We start from the raw sequence: 18,548 nt of genomic DNA, 5'->3' as shown, positions 1-18,548 counted from the left end.
TGTTTTTAGAATAAGCCTGCAATTTTTCAATTCTTCAAATATTTCCTGTTTTACATCGCCTGATTTTGGTGTTCATTTCAATAGGTTAGCACAGCTAGGGTCGATCAAGCCTAGGAGCAGTTTCATAAGAATCTCGGCTTTAATGACCCTAGTCTTTTCGCTGGAATAATTTACATTTCTCAGCGAATAAAGTAAAACAAAACGTTTCAACAAAACATTTCCTTGTCTCAATGCTTTATTACCTTAACCGAATGTAATCATCCGGTACGGGTTCGGGTAGTACTCGTTACTGAAACACTGAAGGTGTCGTTATTGGTAAAACTAATTTCACTATTATTGCACCGATAGTTCCATTTTAATCCCTCTCAAGCTTCTAATGTTTAAATCTTTGCCAACCAAATATACGGCGGCCATTTTTATTTTCGTGAAAATGACGTCAGTGTGCACGTTTTTGTCTTCGTCAGGCAATTATGCCATAGTCGCCCTAACCTGCCGTGATAATCTCACGGGCGGAGACGATAATCATTGTTGCGGGAAAGAATTTCTATAGTAAAATGTTGCTATTTAAAGTAACATGTGTATTATGTTGTAATGATTGTAAACAGCGAATTTAATTTTTATTGTCCACAAATATCCTCTATCATATAACACTAAGTCATGGTGCAACGTTTACTGTTTCAACAGTTGTTAATATCTCTATATTGATTTAATACAGTGCTTATAAAACAGGTTTTTATTGAAAGGCGGTTTGCAGAAATTTAAAAGAACACAAATCATATTAAAACAATAGTTCTGACATCTGACAAAGAAGAACACTATACAAAACCGAAACAACAATATAATTGTTTTATTAAACAAACGTTTCGTCGCTGTAAACGCTTGATTGATGATTCATATTTTGCTTTCTTGAACATAGCTTGACGATATTCTCCCTCAGTCCAGTATCAAAGAACCAGAAGAGTGGAACGACCCCGGCGCTGGCAGCGCCCATGAGGGTCAACACCTGGTTCATTTCCATAGATGGGATACAAGTCTGAAAATTGCATACGGACAAAAGCAGACTAATGCTCTGGAAGGGAAACCATAGCACGGTGTTCACTAGGTTTACCATGCACACCGCCACGATTTTAGAGGACTTGAGCTTTGCAGCTGTCCCTCCTCTTGCGTTACTGCTGTTGTTGGTATCCTGTCGATCGATTCTCTTTTGCACTTGGTTGGAATTATGCGTTTCTGTGTCTACTGGTCTGTGCAAAGGCGTCGTGTTTGTTTCCTCTAATTCGAAGTGGTTATTGTTTATTGTGTTTCTGTCCGTTTCGAATGCATTAGCCGGGAGCGACGCATACTGTAATCTCAATAACAACATTCTGAATGTTAAAAATCCTAGAATCGCAAGAGGTACGAAGTATGTCAACACTGGGCACAAAATTGCAGCTTCGATTGTCACTATAACGACGCACTGATTTGTCATATCATTGAATGGAACAGTACCAGATGTCCATATAGGGACGACTATGATTAGACCGATAACCCATGGAGTGCAAATAATGACGTTGGTCAGTGATTTCTGGAACAACCACGAGTAAAGTGTGGGGTGGGAAGCATGTAGGAGTCTATCACAACTAATGATCAACACTATTAAGAAAGCAACAAATGGCAAAAGAATATCTGCAATAACCCAAATCCTACAAAGTGGCTGACCTAGATCCCAGACGTGAAGAATATAGTAGACAGTTAGTGGCAAGACGAATACACTAATAAGTATGTTAGTTACAGAAAAGTTAATAACTTGCATGTAGAAGGCGTCTGACTTTGTTCTTTGGCTTGCTAAGCACGCACATATTATAACTATGTTAATAAAGCATGTCCAACATGCAAGAACACCTATAAAAGTGGCAGAATGTCTATGGATACTGCTCAAAAAGGATTCATGTATTTTCTGATCGTAGTAAATATTGTTCGTGTTATGGTCTTGCGTGTTGGAGTTATAGTCGTCTGTGTTGTTTTCATTTTGGGAAGAATTCCAACCGGCGGTGTTGCTGAAAGACTCGTTGAGAAGGTAAGTTACGTAATGCGATCCGTTACCCAACATAGTTATCGGTAGATAGGGGGCATTAAACGTCATGCTCGTTCTGGAGAAACGCCTGAAAATAAAAATACACAAACAAAAATAAACTCATATACATGTACATCATTAAAGAATTACAGAAGACGATAAATGTTTTGAAATAAGATTTAAGGCGATTGTTTATCGGGAGTTATTATTTATAGTATTTCATTTTTTTTATATTCGTGAGTTTGTATTGGAAAAAGTTTTTTGTAAATACCATTGAATAACATCATTTTCTATAATGTACAAAACTCAAACATCATACTGAGATATCATATTCGTTTGTCGTATTAATTAATCAGTTATACATTTCCTTGATTGTGTCCAAAAACACTCCTATTCCATGCGCATACATTTCCAAGATTATGTCCAACAAGAAGTTGGCACATTTCTTTAATTCATTTACAGTAATTTTACTTTTAGACGTCGTCCATATACATTGTTGAAAACAGAGCAACACATAAACACTCATATTCCCTGCGCATTCATTACTTATGGCTTCAACATTTCTAAGAGTAATAGTTTTGAAAAAAAAAAATATCGGAGAACATGCGTGTGTTTACTCTTCATCGATGTATACACATAAACAGTACTGAATACCATTAAATGCGCAAAACGACTACATCCACTTCAGCTATATATTTAAAGTGGCGTTCCCACGAACAAAGCAATATACATACGGGACATATTGAAATTGTTTCTTGCGAAGCTGCGTCACCAAAATGACGTCAACATATTGTTGTCTGCTGGTGCAGAATTTGTATTCTTATTATCACCAATATTTGAATGAATGGTTTGACTAATATGGTCATTCTATCTAAAAAAAAAAAAGAAAGAGAGAGGAATTTGCACACTTTGTAAAGTAGGTAAATAAGTGTCAGACATAAATTTCAAAACTGAGCTGAATCAGTTAATATTAATGTATTCAATAAGGATCACCCTGATTGCTGTGAATAAATCATATACACATCAGAGGTGAACACGAATGATAAATGCCATGTGTATATTAATCTTTTATTGCAAATCAAATTGTTTATCAAAAATGTTTCTTTTTCATTGTTTGTAACAATGTCGAATTTCTTCTCAAAACCAAAACATGATTGATGCGGCATATATTAAATAATTAATGAGCACCTCATTGAGTTTCGTATATTATCATATTTCTGAATTTCTACTTTTTTCCAGTATCTATATATTCTTTGACTAATTTTATAATGTTCATATTCTATCAACATATTGTTACAACAGAGTTTAAAAGTACCGATGACATTTCTATTCGCCTGATGTATTATTTTTTTTTTGTACAAAATAAAATAGAAAAAAAATCCTCTGAGAATTTGTCATGAAATAATGACATTTCGCCATTTATGCCTCTTCTCATTATTACGTGCAGCTCATATGAATCAATTTTAATCTGCAATCTTTTTATCGGGACATAAAGACAGACTTAAACATAAAATGGATTAGTTTGCAATAAAACTGTTATTTTGCGGCCACTGTCGACATCCGCATTTTGAATAATAAAACAATTACTGGAAACGCCGCAATACGGAGAAATCAGGTATTGTAATTGGGCGATAAGAATTGGAAATGTTTAGAAAAACACACAACAACATCGAGAATTCCCTTGTTCATACTATTATGTAACCAAGAGTTAAGTTATTTAACTTGACTTTATTAATATATGACTTCTAAACTAAAGTTATTGAGATAAAAAATATTCAGAAACAATGACCTTAACTTGACTTTACTACCCCAAAATGCAATCCACATATATGTGTCCAGTGCTTCACTTTAAATTAAGTTATTCATTGAAAACTATGTTCATACTTTATTGACCTTACCCTGACTAATCCCACACGCAATCCAAAGGTAAATCACCAATTAAATTTGTTTAACACAACGTATCAGTGAAATATGTCAATCCAAAAATGAAGTTACTGAGCGGACACTATTTATACATTTTAGTTGCAGCGACCTTGACCTAAACTCACCAGCCCCAAATGAAAACACAAGGTCTTCAATAGAGCCAGCGACATATCGAGTGTTAGCACTATATATTAATGCTAATACGAGTCACTAAGAGAAAACTAGTTTTCTTATTTGTGCTACAGCGACCTTAACCTTAATTCTCCGACCGGAAATGCGATATTATTAAATTCATCATGAGGTTATGCTATACGGTAATCCACAATTAACTGAACGGACTTTTTGTTCAATTTTTAGTAACAACGACCTTGATTGCACAAACTCAAACATCCAAAGTACATCTTAACATGATTTCTATCGTTATGCGTTAATCATTACTTAATTATTTAAAGTTGCAACCACTTCAAAATTAAGTTAAAGCTTCCTTGACCCCATACTCTTTAAAGATGTGTATACTCGTGAGTTTGTCACATACCAAGGATCTTCACTATAAATCACTCCTTATAATTCATATTTTAGTAACATTGACTTGACCCCGCACACCCGAAATTTAGTTCCAAGGTACATATCCACGTGAGATTGTCACGTACCATGATGCATCATTACATGTTATATTTAACTACAGCTATTGTGTTTAAGCCTTTTTTCTTGTTTTAGAAACAGTGACATTGACCCACATACCCTTAATGCAATCCATATGTACGTCTTTACATGGCCTTGCTGCATACCAAGTGCCATCACTGTTCGTCACTCCTAACTAGAGTCATTGAGCGGAACCATTTTTCTTTTTTTAATAACAGTGACATTGACCCCTTATTAGATACGCCGAGGGGTCAGGTATGACGTTATGAAATATACGCAATTTATTTCGTTTAGGGATACATCGCAAGACATCTTTCGCATTCAGCGAATCTTCGGTACTGCCCGTTAAGACATTGCGCGGATAATGAGACACCTGTTAATGCTTACCAACAACGACCTTTGATGAGAAGCTTCTCGAGGCTTAGTATTATTCGTATCAATGTAATAAAAGTTCTACAGAGGCTTGGAGAGGTAATTAGACTTAAAATATGCAATGTTTTCAATGATCAAAACTACCCTTTTAGCATTATGGGAATGCGAAAAACCTTGGTATTTCTGAATGCTAAAGCCGTTATTTTTACTACTGTGTATTAAACAGCTTAAGATTAAGAGGGCTCAAATAAAAGATATAGAATTTGGAAGCATTCACATCATTCAAAAAGCCGGTCGACGCACACATACTTTATATTAATAACTTAAACGTTCTAATTTAAAATCAATGAAGGCAAATAATTTTCCTAGTGCTGAATTTGCTTTTTGTTAAGACAGAATTCCCCGTTTTATATTATATGTACGCAATTAATTGTTGGTGAAAACCATACTGCATCTACACCCAAAGCATATAGCGAAAACAACGGTTATCGAACGCATCAATAAGTGTTGCACGAAAGTAGTGCGTGAATCTGTAGGCTATCGAATGCATCTATTAACGTTGCGCCAAAGTATTTCGTGGTTCTGTAGGATTTTGAACGCACGTACTACTGGTGCACCAAAATAATGTGAGAATCTGTTGGGTATCGAACGCACAAATAAGCGTTGCACCAAAGTAGTGCGTGGAACGTCAGGCAATCGAACGCTTCTATTATCATTGCACCAGAGACGTACGTGGATCTGTATGCTTTTGAACTTATATATCAGCTTTGCACAAAAGTAGAGCATGGATCTGAAGGTTATTCAACGCATCTATTAACGTTGCCCCGGAATAGTTCATGGATTAGTTGGCTATAGAAGGCATCTATAAGCGTTGCACCAAAGTAGTGAGTGCATATACAGGATCTAGAAGGCAGCTGTACGCGTTGCAACGAGGTAGTACGTAGATATTCAGGCCATCTAACGCATCTATTAACGTTATACTGATATAATTATTATTATACTCTTTGATACCGAAATTGCAGAAAAGATGCAATTAAAGTATCAAAGAAATATTCTGGTTTTAGTAGGGTGCGAACCCACGCCGATACCGTCAAGGAAAAAATAGAAAACTGACAAACCAACCTTACGTTCACAAGAATTCTACAAAAACGTGAGGATTACTTAATCCTTTAAGCCCATTGTTGAATGGTGTTATTAACGCTATTCAAACTCGTGGACTTCAAAGACAATGATAAACATTTGTTAAAGGGTTCCAGCCGTCAGGACCTTTTTTTAACACTCCAAATGATTTGCGACACCTTATTTCGTCTTACAAAAAGTACATTTTACAAAACTATATGTGGGTTGTTTTATGTAGTCAAGCTTGAAAAACGCAAGGGTTCGTTTGATTTGAACCAAGAGCAATTTTAACATGTTTATAATGTTAGTGAAAAAGCAGCTATCACTCTTGAAGAACGCAAGGGTTGGTTGTTTTTAAGCAAAATTAATAAAATTATAAACGTATTAATAATGATAGTGAGAAATGCCGTACTCATTCGTACAAAATACAAGGAGTTGTTTGTGTTTTTACCAAAAACAGTGAAAATATAAACACATTTATAATGATAGTAACAAAACAGTTATCACTCTTGCAAAACGCATCTCGAAAATAAAGAGTTGTTTCAGCGCAGGCTGTCTTGTACATTGACGTGATGGAAATTGCTAGTGGGTGTAAATTTATTACTACATAAAAATTATAATGGCATCTGTGCTGTAAAACGAGACCATGTTATAATTGAGCTTCTTGGCTATTTATTTATTTCGAGTGTACAGTTTAGATATTCGCTCCAATACCGCCCTCCCCTACCCCTCAGGGACCATACATATATGCAATTGTGCTGCCTTTCGTTCGTTCGTTTGTATTTCGATACAAATGTACCCCGCTAACTCCATATTGTAACGAAATTTAGCTCGTGGTGTTCTTCATCCGTGGTCGTTCTGGTCTTTATTCAGAACGAACGTATATGGGTCTAAGTGTTACCACACGCATCATTAAATTGTGATGTTCAAAGGCAAATTTAAGAAAATGTACCTGTCCACCCTTCTATCTAAAAATGCTTATTTTTTTTCTTCAAAATGTGTGAATACCAAAGCAAACGTGTGAGTCTAGATACTGCCTTATGTATGTGAATGAGAACCCTGGACCGTCTGCCCGGTAACCCGTCCCCATGCTCTGGACACAGCTATATGATTTTTATACAATCCTTGTATCAAAAAGCATGTCTGCCAAGGCATGAATGATAATATCTTTATATCTACTAATGGCTTAATGCACCTGAGAATATAAGTATCTTCCATGGCCGAGAGTGTAAGATAGGTTCATCCTAACCCGAGCGTAGGGTAGTTTGCGGAAACGAGGTTCAGATTATGTAAATAGTCAAATCGTTCTTGAAATAGTTCTGAGAAGGGTACAGCATTATTCCTTTGGGGCGTGAAAACATTTTTATGGTGCGATTTATGGTGCGATTTTAAGCGAGAAATGATTAATTAGGATTCTAAATATAGCCAGAAGAAAAGGCTTCCTTGATGCTACAGACGACGGTCTTCAACAAGGGAGGTAGTTGTGTGATGGCAATAAAAAAGGAGCTCCATACGGGTACTTGTTTTATCTCTGCCCGTGGGCAGGTAAGTTCAAGCCTACTACTAGGTAGACCACAAATAATGTAGGAGGAAATGAATTGAAAATACTAGTTCAACGCACAAAAAGCCTCGCAACTGGGACTCATGAAGCATACTAAACTATATCCATAAAAGGCTACGCATTTATTTTGCCTCTTATAAAACAACCCCTCGATGTATATGTTTGGAGTATACTTTTTGTTGAGAGCATTTCTTTGCATATTATGGGGTATGTCTGAGAGTCACTTTAAGCAAAGGTGAAAGGTGGACATCATTGTGGTTGACATGATAAACTAGACAGCCAACATGATCGCAATTTTATGACAAGTATGAGTGCATTTATTTTTACCATGAATTGAAAACATACATCGACTTAAGTGTTTGTTATTTATAATCTATGTATGTACAGTTTTTGAGCAAATTGCCCACTAAGGTCACCAAAAGTCAAAATCATTTGAAACTCAAAGCACAAAGCATACCTGAAAGTTTGGGAGTTTACATATGTTTTTCTCTGTGTTTAGGTTATTTATGTTTTGTTTAGTTACAAAATATGTTGACAGATGGTAACAGTGTATTTTTTCTTTAAACTAAAACAACTCTCTTCACATCAGGGTTTTAGTTTTGGAAATCAAAGGTTGAAATGGTCATAAGTCAGGCACAGTAATTGTTCGTAATTCACATCACAATAAGTGTTTTGCTGGTCGGTTTGCCTCCGTTGATTTCCTTGTAATACTGATATACTGGGACTAAAAACATATCTTTACCTTTTACTTACATAAAAAATGGATAAACAATTTACATAACAACCAACATTTATTGGCAAATCTGCATATTGCCTTTAGCCCTTAATATTGTAAATATATAAACTTAATACTACATTCGTTCACCTTTATTTCAGCTGTTACAGGCGTCCTGACGTTCAGTTGTCAAAGTATGTTTTGTCTTTATACATATAGATTGTTTAGATCGAGTCATTTTGCTCGTTTATGAAATGTAAATGTATAGAATATATCATGTAAAGCTAATGTTGAAACCCGACATGAAGTCTAAACTATTGTCGTTATGGTAAACATACTGAAATCTAAAGATTTTAGGGCATGAATTATGAAATTGGTGTCATTATGGTATGAACGCAGTTTGTCTGGTTTGAGTATAAGGGGTCCGAAGGACTGCGCGTGATTTTTTAACCAGCCCAACTGCGTTAATATCCCCGATAGTGACATCAATCAAGCAATCAAGTCTTATAATTACACCAATAGTTTATTATTTCTATCCAAAATTGTTAAAAAAATCGTAATTTTCTTCCTATTCCCATTTTCTAAATAGATCGACCCGACCGTAACCGGAAACAGTGTATTGTATGACGTCTTACTAGCGCTGGAAAAATTTAGTCACTTAATAGATTAATCACATTTAAAGCAAAATTTAAACGCTTATGCTAGTAATACTGTTAACAAATCATAAATCAACACCTTTCGACATGTTTATTTAAATTGTCGAAAGACTTTTCATTTAAGGAATGGAAGTCGAGGTATTAATGAAATACAATAATAGTACCATCGATTTCATGTACATAGTGACCACTCTTCAGCCAAAACAAACAAGCAACCGTTATTTGTCTAAGAAGATTTCTTGATTAACTCATTGTATCAAAATGGATTAACTGCTTGAAGTATAAACCAGTTTCTCCTTTTTTCAGGCACAATGTATCGCTTTAGGAAAATCTTTACATAATAATATATATGTTTGGTATGGAAAGAACTTGGTTATAACAGGAAACTTTAATGGAGAACAAAGTCAGTAAATACAGTTTTATAATAAATTGTGTCAGTGTTGAACCACTCCTGCAATTTTATTAATACAATTGAAGGCCAGTAGCCAACAATGTAACGATTGGAATGTTTAGAGGCACAATGCTCAAAGCCTACCAGACACTAGACAAGACATTTGAAGCCATACAAACATTGCCAAGACATATGAATAATTATAAGAGGAAAACACCCTGGAGGGAACTAAAATATCTGGAATATCAAGAAATGTAAATATACGTTAATAAGACAGCAAAAGCAATACATTAAAAATAAGTATGGTGTTTGCAGGTATCCACAGACGGATAGTTTGTGTAACTTGTAATATCTTTCATAAAAGTTTAAAAAAATGAGGTGAATCAAATCTAAGATACAATTTGATTTATAAAGAAAAGTACAGATTCTTCATTTATATTGCCTTAGCAAAATCAAATTCAAACTCGCTGCCATCTTACTGCCGAATAGAATCCTAGGATGGTGCTAAAATAGCACCAGTCAGTTCAATCAAAAAGCTCAAGCACCAGTCACTTCAATCAAAAAGCGCAATACTTTGATAATGAAAATAAATTATGTACATACCGTGAGGTGTTGCGAAAAATAATCTTAGGCACAAAGATTAGTCTTTTTTTCGTAAAATTAATTCCCTGGTTAGAAAATGACAATATCAAAGAATATTTTAACATAAACTAAAATATCTGGAATATCAAGAAATGTAAATATACGTTAATAAGACAGCAAAAGCAATACATTAAAAATAAGTATGGTGTTTGCAGGTATCCACAGACGGATAGTTTGTGTAACTTGTAATATATTTCATAAAAGTTTTAAAAAAATGAGGTGAATCAAATCTAAGATACAATTTGATTTATAAAGAACAGTACAGATTCTTCATTTATATTGCCATAGCAAAATCAAATTCAAACTCGCTGCCATCTTACTGCCGAATAGAATTCTAGGATGGTGCTAAAGTAGCACCAGTCAGTTCAATCAAAAAGCTCAAGCACCAGTCACTTCAATCAAAAAGCGCAATACTTTGAGAATGAAAATAAATTATGTACATACCGTGAGGTGCTGCGAAAAATAATCTTAGGCACAAAGATTAGTTTTTTTTTCGTAAAATTAATTCCCTGGTTAGAAAATGGCAATATCAAAGAATATTTTTACATCAAGGCAATAAAAAGGATGCACCTTTCTATCATTTATAGAAATAAAAATTAGTACAAGAGATGTTGCCTTAAATGCTTTATCGAATGTACTGCAAAACAAATCTAATATTGTACGACTGAAAGCAATATGAAATGTAAGTTTTATTGTAGAAGAAAAAACAAATAATTATTAAATAGAAATATTTGAAATAATTTAAGTATCATTCAACGCAATAATGAATTAAGAACAAAACAAAATACCTTTGAAAGCTACCTATTACTCCATGTAAAATCTAATATGCAATAATGTCCGTGTTCACTGTTTGGTGGTTTTTATCGGATAGCGCTATCGAAGCTAGTTATGCTGTTATAAAGCAGATCCCTTCAGCGGTGTGGTGATATTGGAATACCCGTAGCTTTTAATAATATGTATTATACGTTACATAGTTTACTATTGTAGTTTGAAGTTAAATCGTTTGCTTTATTTCAGCCGTTACGTTCATATAAAATGACACTCAGTGTTTTCAATGGATTCTTTAAGACTTTATTAAGTTAATACTATGTTTCTTATGCTCAATTATGATGAAGGGACAACTAAAGGAATCACGCTTGAGTCCGTACCCAGGGTATCAATAAGAACCTGTGTTTATCATAAAGGCCATGAGTCTCATGTACCTCTGGTGGTGATCGAGCCCACAACCTCTCGTGTGGGAGGCGGAAAACTCCAACACTGTTACCCATGCCAATGCTTAGCGGTGTACTTATATCTGTTCATTCTCAGTAATCACAGTGCATAGTTTATAATGCAATTCTAGTGTTTCATGAATGTTCAATTTACGTAAAAGGACCTTTTTAGGAAATAGCAAATATATACGTAATGGTTAAATGTTATTTGTATGCATCTACAAAATAAATGGTTTTCAAGCAGCGTAGACTCTTATTTACGCAAAAGTCGTTTGCGAGAAAAAGCCGCGGATAAGTGTTATGTGTGTCTTTTATTATTATTATTCATAATAACATTGTACTACAAGTGTAGCTGTATTTGATATACAGTTGAATATTGCGAGTGAAAATGCATTGAACTTAAAAACGCTTATTTCTTTATCACCAATAATTTATGAGTACACAATGTTTTTGGTGAGATTATTGGATTAATGTGCGTACATGCACTTAAAACATACTATGTATAATGTCAATAAGGCAAAATGTAACTATATGAAGCTAAAAATCATAACATATTATAATATAATATTATATATCATTATATAAAGGTATAACCTCATTATATAAAGATACAACGCTGAGGTAAAACTTGAATATATAGGCTAAACCTCACTATATAAAATTATATTTGTTTAAGACGATTAAGTTTAAACATTGAAATATAATTACGATTTTGTTCTCCCTCACCTAAGTTGACCATGCCGATATATCTTTATTCCGTTTCTATGGTCTGCTCTTTTCCGTTTTAACAATCTAATCTAAACACGAAGACAATTGGAGTTAATTCCTTTCATTCGGCAATTACACAGCAAAAAGAGTTAAAGAATTCCACATATTTGAAACCTTCCTTCCGAGCTTATACTCCAACTGTGAGGGATTTAGAAACTGAATATTAGGTTTGCGGGTGAATGCGGATGCATGTTAAGTTATTGCTTATTAATAAGTATAACACAATTCGGAACATGTTTTTATTACAGCTAATTGTATCACTAATTAATTTATTCTTATCTTTGAAGAGCATATTCGAATGGAAAGATTTAGTACACTGACTTTGGCCTCCGGGGAAGTTATTACAGCAATGTTCTTGATATTTTACAAATATATCTTTTAAGCTCTGTTGTAAAATATCCAAGATAAACTGACACAACTACAGCGTTATTTAAATCATGCAGACATTTTGCTTCAAAATGCGGTTTACCTGTGATAAGATTTATTAAATCGGTCTTTGATCTAGGAGCGGCATTAAAATGTACCTTTAACTAAAATGCTATTTCAAGCAGTTATGCGTGTTAACCAATAGAGCTTGATTGTTTCTCAGTTACCCATGGGTACTCGGGTACACGTATATTCAGTTCATCCAACGGAATACACGTCACATAATAGCAAAAACACGCTTTGAAACCACCGCTTAATAGCTATGTCGTCTAACAGAAAAAGCAAGAACATTTGGAAGCTTTTTGATCATTTGTAAAATCATGTCAGCTCTGGCATATAGGCTTAAAAAGAGCATCTTTTTATAAGGCCACAAGGCTGGCGTAAAAACACGCCACATTCAGCATACTCCGGTATGCCCGTGAATACAAATCAATTGTGATTCTCCGAAATGGCAAATACTAAAATCTCGAGATGAAGAAGACGACATAGAAGGCTAAAGCCATACATGATTTTTACTGGTTAATGATTTTGTAATTCCACTGATTGTTAGTGTTAAGACTGCTTTAAATTTGTTTGTGTTTTCATGAAAAGGTCCAAGTGGAGGGGACACCGCGCTCGCTCCCAACATCACGAAACGTATCAATTCACTGCTTGTTCTCCCCTGACCTACCGCAAACATTTTAGGAACGTAAATACTGACACATTTTTTTATAAAAACTCATTATAAATCGGAAACATAAATGGAAGTACTTCATTTATCGGGTTAGCCAAAAATTGCATATTAACCTCATTTAACCTTGGTGTTCTTAAAACATTGAGAAAATACTGTAATCTTCAACATGGACACATTTTTTAACCAGTTTTCCAGACAAAAACGTGTAAACAAAAAACAAAAACAACCGACATAAAACACATACGTCACACTCATCTCCAATGATATAAACGATATAAAAATACACAAAATATATTCATTACAAAACATGAAAATGTCCGCAATATCAAATGGTATCCATTCATTAATATTAAATTCATGTTAGTAGTATTTGGTTTATAAAATGAATTTTGTTTTAATTTGAACAAATAACTATATAGTGAAATTGCTATATTGTTATGGAGATGTTCCGTATGTTTTTACAGTTATGTTTAATTAATATAAAAATGGCCTTGGATGAGGCAAGGTATCGAAAGTCATGTGCTTTGATAGAACGAAAATATTGAATACTCAATTTACCAACAAATTAATAATGGTCAGAAAACAAAATCTCTACAAGACAGTGTCGATGGGTAGGGTGACGGTACAAACAGACGGTACCATCATTGTACATTTCAAATACTTTGGAAAATCGTGTTAAAAAGTTTTAAATATAATTATATGCCAGTATAAGTATGGACTTGTGTATGTTTTCGAACGAATATAATGTTCTACACCAAGGTATCGACGAGCAGATATTAAAGCAGATATCGTAACTTGGGGCCAAAATAAGACCTATGAAAACGGTCTTTCTTAGCATACATTAAACGAGCAGATATTGTAGAAGATATCGTAACCGAAGTTCATCACGAGTTAAAAACGATAAAATTGATTGTAAACATACAGTACATTAATCGATCAGATGCCCAAGTGCACATCATAAGCAGGAGCCAGTATTTATTTATGTGCAGTTTACAAACAGAAGCTATATCAAATCAGTTATGATAGTTTAAAAAATGTTTGTAAACGCAACAACTGCATTTTATGACACTACTTGGGAAGAACACTAATGTTTGTCTGCGATATAACAAATTTGTTTTATCACTGAAAGTTATTATGGTGTGTGCAATTTTCCGACATCGCTTTCTGCATAAATGTTTCTTCCTCAGATATTGAAGTTATAAAACGTATCATTTGAAATACAGAGAGCCGTTCAGACGCAACAACAAAATATGCCATGAATTTCAAACTATCAAACTTCTATGTTATTGTATGCTCTTATATTTGGACCAATGAGAATAAATCAAATTTTCAAAAGTTTATACTGTTGCTGATAATTTTGTAGAACGCGTGTTGCGACATGCAATGTAATGTACACGCCCATAAACCGTTATTTCGTAATTTGAGTTTACAACTTAAACCTTTTTTATCTCGTTTCATATTTCTTTTCGTGCATAAGTTTTTAGTTGTCTTAATTAAAACAAGCCGAAATACCCATTTGTCTTTTGAACATAACTTAAATAACGACAGGAACATCGACACCTGACATTGATTAAAATCATGAAATACGACTTGTTTACCCTTAACGGGTGGACTAGCTGACTTGTTCCTATCTCTTAGTCGAGCATGCGAAATATTTAGTGTTTGAACTAATCAGTAAAACGTGGCACGGCATAACTAAACTCTGGCCAAGAGGTAATAATTAAGTCATGGAAACGAGATGATAAGTCGTAGACAGGACATACTAACTTATGGGAAAGAGATAGTTAGTGTGGTCATCACATACGAAGTCGTATGAACGAGATATTGTATCTCTGAATCTGAGAAAGAGTCTAAATGGGAATTGGCGTGGATACGAACACGGTACAGAAATAAAATTGTACTTTGATAAAGGAAACTCGCGCTGATACGAAAACAGGCGGTCGAACAGGGAAGCGCTCAGCAAACAAATGATATCGAGGGTGGTAAACAAATACCAGTGATTACAACCCAATGTCTGAAACATATCAACTTATCCGATTGCAGAGTTTAACATCGTTTCGTCCAACAGACAAAACACTAAAATAGTTATCTGAACGAAGGGTCAAACTGTACGTTTAAAGGCAAATACAATGGCGTTCACGCAGCTCGTTTTGTAAATTTCATTTATGCAGATTCTTCTGTGCATGGGCGCATGTTAAAGCATAGTATTTTAGGGAAGATCATACGAACTTTGAGCAAAGTTTGTTATCCCTGCATACCAAGGTAATATCCAAGACTATGACTCTTGGCTTAGTTTCACAAAGCGTCGACGGTGGACGTCCAGATTACAATGGTACAAGCATCGTCAATCAAACGAATACCGTCAGGAGAACGAATTAGACGAATGCATACGAACATGACAATTATTATACCGGCCACGGAAAAATACTATTATAATTATGACGAAGGAATCAGTGACCATTCCTCGATTTCACAAGAATCCCATGACATTAACAAATACACAAATAATCAACGATAAATATTATGGAATTATTGCGGAATAAAAATTGCTTTCATATCAATTAGATAGCGCTTTATTACTGAGCATATACATTCTCACACTCAGTAATTGTTTTGAAGATAGTTATCGAAACATTAGAATATGTCATCAGGACTTTAATAGGGATACTTACTTTTGCTGTGGAAAAACGTTTCAAAATAATATGTGAAATAGAGATAAAATTGTTCAAAAATTGCATGTTCACATGCCCTCAATAATTAGTTTAAATATAGTTAGCAATATGCTTACTAAAAATGAAATATTAATGCTCTAGGGGATATCCATGCTGATATTGCTTCACAAAACAGTCAAAGTAATGCACGGTTTTAAATGTTCTCCGACAGTCTCAAATAAATTATTGACCTTGGTACATCATCCCTGTTGTAAAAGTTCACTGTAAGATCATCAATTATTATTTCTAATGATCTTATTTGGTTAAAAAATTAGATGATGTCATGTTCACTTCTAAGTTTTTTTTTGCATTTGCTTTAGTTATATAAACCCTTATCATACAGGCAAACCACCACATTGCATTGTGTAATTAAATAAAGGACATCTATCTCAGTATAAAGGAAAGAATATTTAGTATTAGCAAACCAAAGTCTCCCACAGTCGCCGCTCGAGAACATACTGAACCCCCGAAGTTAAAAGGACACACAACGTAAAGCAAGGTAGGAGCGGCTCCCTGAAGGAAACCAAGAGGATGATATTTGCTATCCATATGCAGATTAAGAATAAACACCCGTCAAAATAAAACCTTTTACAAGCAATGATATAAATATTATTTATTCAGTAAGGAAATGGCGAGCGAGCGAGATAACCGGAATGTGACTGAAATATTTTGATTGCTTATATGCAGTTCAGACTCAGCCTAGTCGTTTCTCGGACCGTCATATCCAACAAAGGTACATACAACTATAGCTTAACGAAGTGCCGGGAAATGGAAGCAATATCAGTTACTAGCCGCATATATTTATACGCATATTTAAGATGCGTTCACGCTGTCAATTTACACAAGTACAACTTGTTAACAATAAATATTATTTTGAGTTATATTCGTTATTCAATTTGTATCAGATTTTACTTTAATAATTATTACAAAACGTTACTAGCGGCGGTGTCTAGAACTGACGTTGAGTGTCCAACGGCCGTAGAACTAGGAACATTATCCTTCCCATAAGCCAAACATTATACAAAGGTATTAAAGGTAGTACGGTGGTTCGAGGGCTCTCTCCCGCGAAATATTATACCTGTTTTATGCCTTATTGACGATTTTGTTTTGTTATTCGAAGTAATAATATAACAGTTATTTATGTTGCTTGTTTTCTTATGGAATTCGAATCCAGTTTTTGTTTTCATTTTAGTTGAATTCGGCGTACCCAACCTCGAAATCCAGAATATATCCTAAAATGGTCCTAAAACAGTTGTACCCAAATGGGAAGGGGTTGACACCTCGTTTATTGCACGAACACGGTGCAGGTATGCTTGTCCATATCTCAGTCCAAATAAAGAGTAGGTGTGAATGTTGTTATTGCTATTTCACATTTCTGAATGTAAAACAAGATTTTGATATCTGGATTTTCAAAACTTTTAAATAATCTTTAAAACGTTGCTCTGCTAATTTTACGCAACAGTTCGGAAAAAAGATAGTGAGTTAAAAGTGATCTAAACGATAAAATGCCAATTTGTTAAGCTAAATTAAGACAATAAATGAATATAAAGAAAAGATATTTTATCTTATTCCTTTTTCCAACTTTGTGTAGGTTTAATATCACTTTATAAGAGACTTGTCACTTTCCCCTAAATTGCTCGAGGCAAGATAATTTATTAAATATAACATGATTATTACATTCACTAGAATACCTAAAAACATCAACATGTTTCTAAATAAGCAATAGTATTGAGGAAAACAAATAATGTTCATTTGTATTAAAGATAACTATTTACCTAACAATAATCAATACAAAAACAACAACTTAAAAAATAGTATTACCATAAAAAAGAAACCCTCTATAAGGTAAAAACTTTTGTATTATTTCGTTCGTTCATTCGTTTGTTAATTGATTCATTGGGTATTTATATTGAAAATCATCCACATTTTGGATTTGATACTTTTTCAATAATATATTATTTATAATGAACTGACATACAGTATAGCAAATGTGAATTATGAATCATTTTCTCTATATTAATTATATATCAAGGTAAACATATGTACCTTTAATAGTATACATTTTACCACTTGCTGTTGATTATGAATGCACATAATAGCAGCACCAGGTACAACACAGATGTAACGCAACAACAGGTATTTATGAAAAATTGCCTTAAGTCTTTATATAATCATATCGCTAGGAAATATTGGAAAACCTTGAAACATTAAACAATTTTATGACCGGAATCATTTTGACAGATATTTCATTGCATTTGACAGTTCCATAGATACATCTTGTTGAATGTCGGTTTGATAATGCGATTTATTACAGTAAACAATATACTTACCAAGATTTATACAAATTTAATTTACTTTTGAAGTTAAGTATTACTCCATGTCACAGCTCACACGCAATAATTTCCGTGTTCACTGTTTGGCTCTTGCAGTCAAATGGCGCTCCGAAGCTAGTTGTGCTGTTATAAAACAAAACGGTGTTTACTGTTTGGCTGTTGCAACACAATGGCGCTCCCGAAGCTAATCCCCGTGGTGGTGATATTGGATATCCTAAATAGCTTTTATGAATGTTATTCTTTGTTCACTTTGTTTACATTCATTGTAAAAAATACCCAATATTAAGGTAGAAAATCCCTTACTTGATTTTTTTTATAAAAAAGGGGCAACATTATGATTAATATTAACAGC

At 34.1% G+C, this 18,548-nt stretch overlaps 1 protein-coding gene across 3 annotated transcripts; it reads right to left on the bottom strand.

The window, feature by feature from the left end:
• Window positions 1-641: 641 nt before the first annotated feature.
• Window positions 642-18,349, bottom strand: LOC128229205 (5-hydroxytryptamine receptor 2B-like). 3 transcript variants are annotated; one of them, XM_052940954.1, is made up of 2 exons: window positions 18,219-18,349; window positions 642-2,141 (listed from the first exon to the last, which is right to left on the bottom strand). In XM_052940954.1, the coding sequence occupies exon 2, from the start codon at window positions 2,120-2,122 to the stop codon at window positions 851-853; it is 1,272 nt and encodes a 423-aa protein (XP_052796914.1). In that variant the 5' UTR covers window positions 2,123-2,141; window positions 18,219-18,349; the 3' UTR covers window positions 642-850. The 3 variants fall into 3 exon arrangements, with proteins under 3 accessions (XP_052796914.1, XP_052796913.1, XP_052796912.1); XM_052940953.1 differs by having other exon boundaries at window positions 18,194-18,282; XM_052940952.1 differs by lacking the exon at window positions 18,219-18,349 and adding an exon at window positions 10,863-10,976.
• Window positions 18,350-18,548: the final 199 nt, after the last annotated feature.

The sequence above is a fragment of the Mya arenaria genome, chromosome 3, assembly GCF_026914265.1.
Source record: "Mya arenaria isolate MELC-2E11 chromosome 3, ASM2691426v1".
Lineage (NCBI taxonomy): Eukaryota > Metazoa > Mollusca > Bivalvia > Myida > Myidae > Mya > Mya arenaria.
The sequence above is the reverse complement of the archived record's forward strand: the minus strand, read 5'-3'. Positions and strand labels throughout refer to the sequence as shown.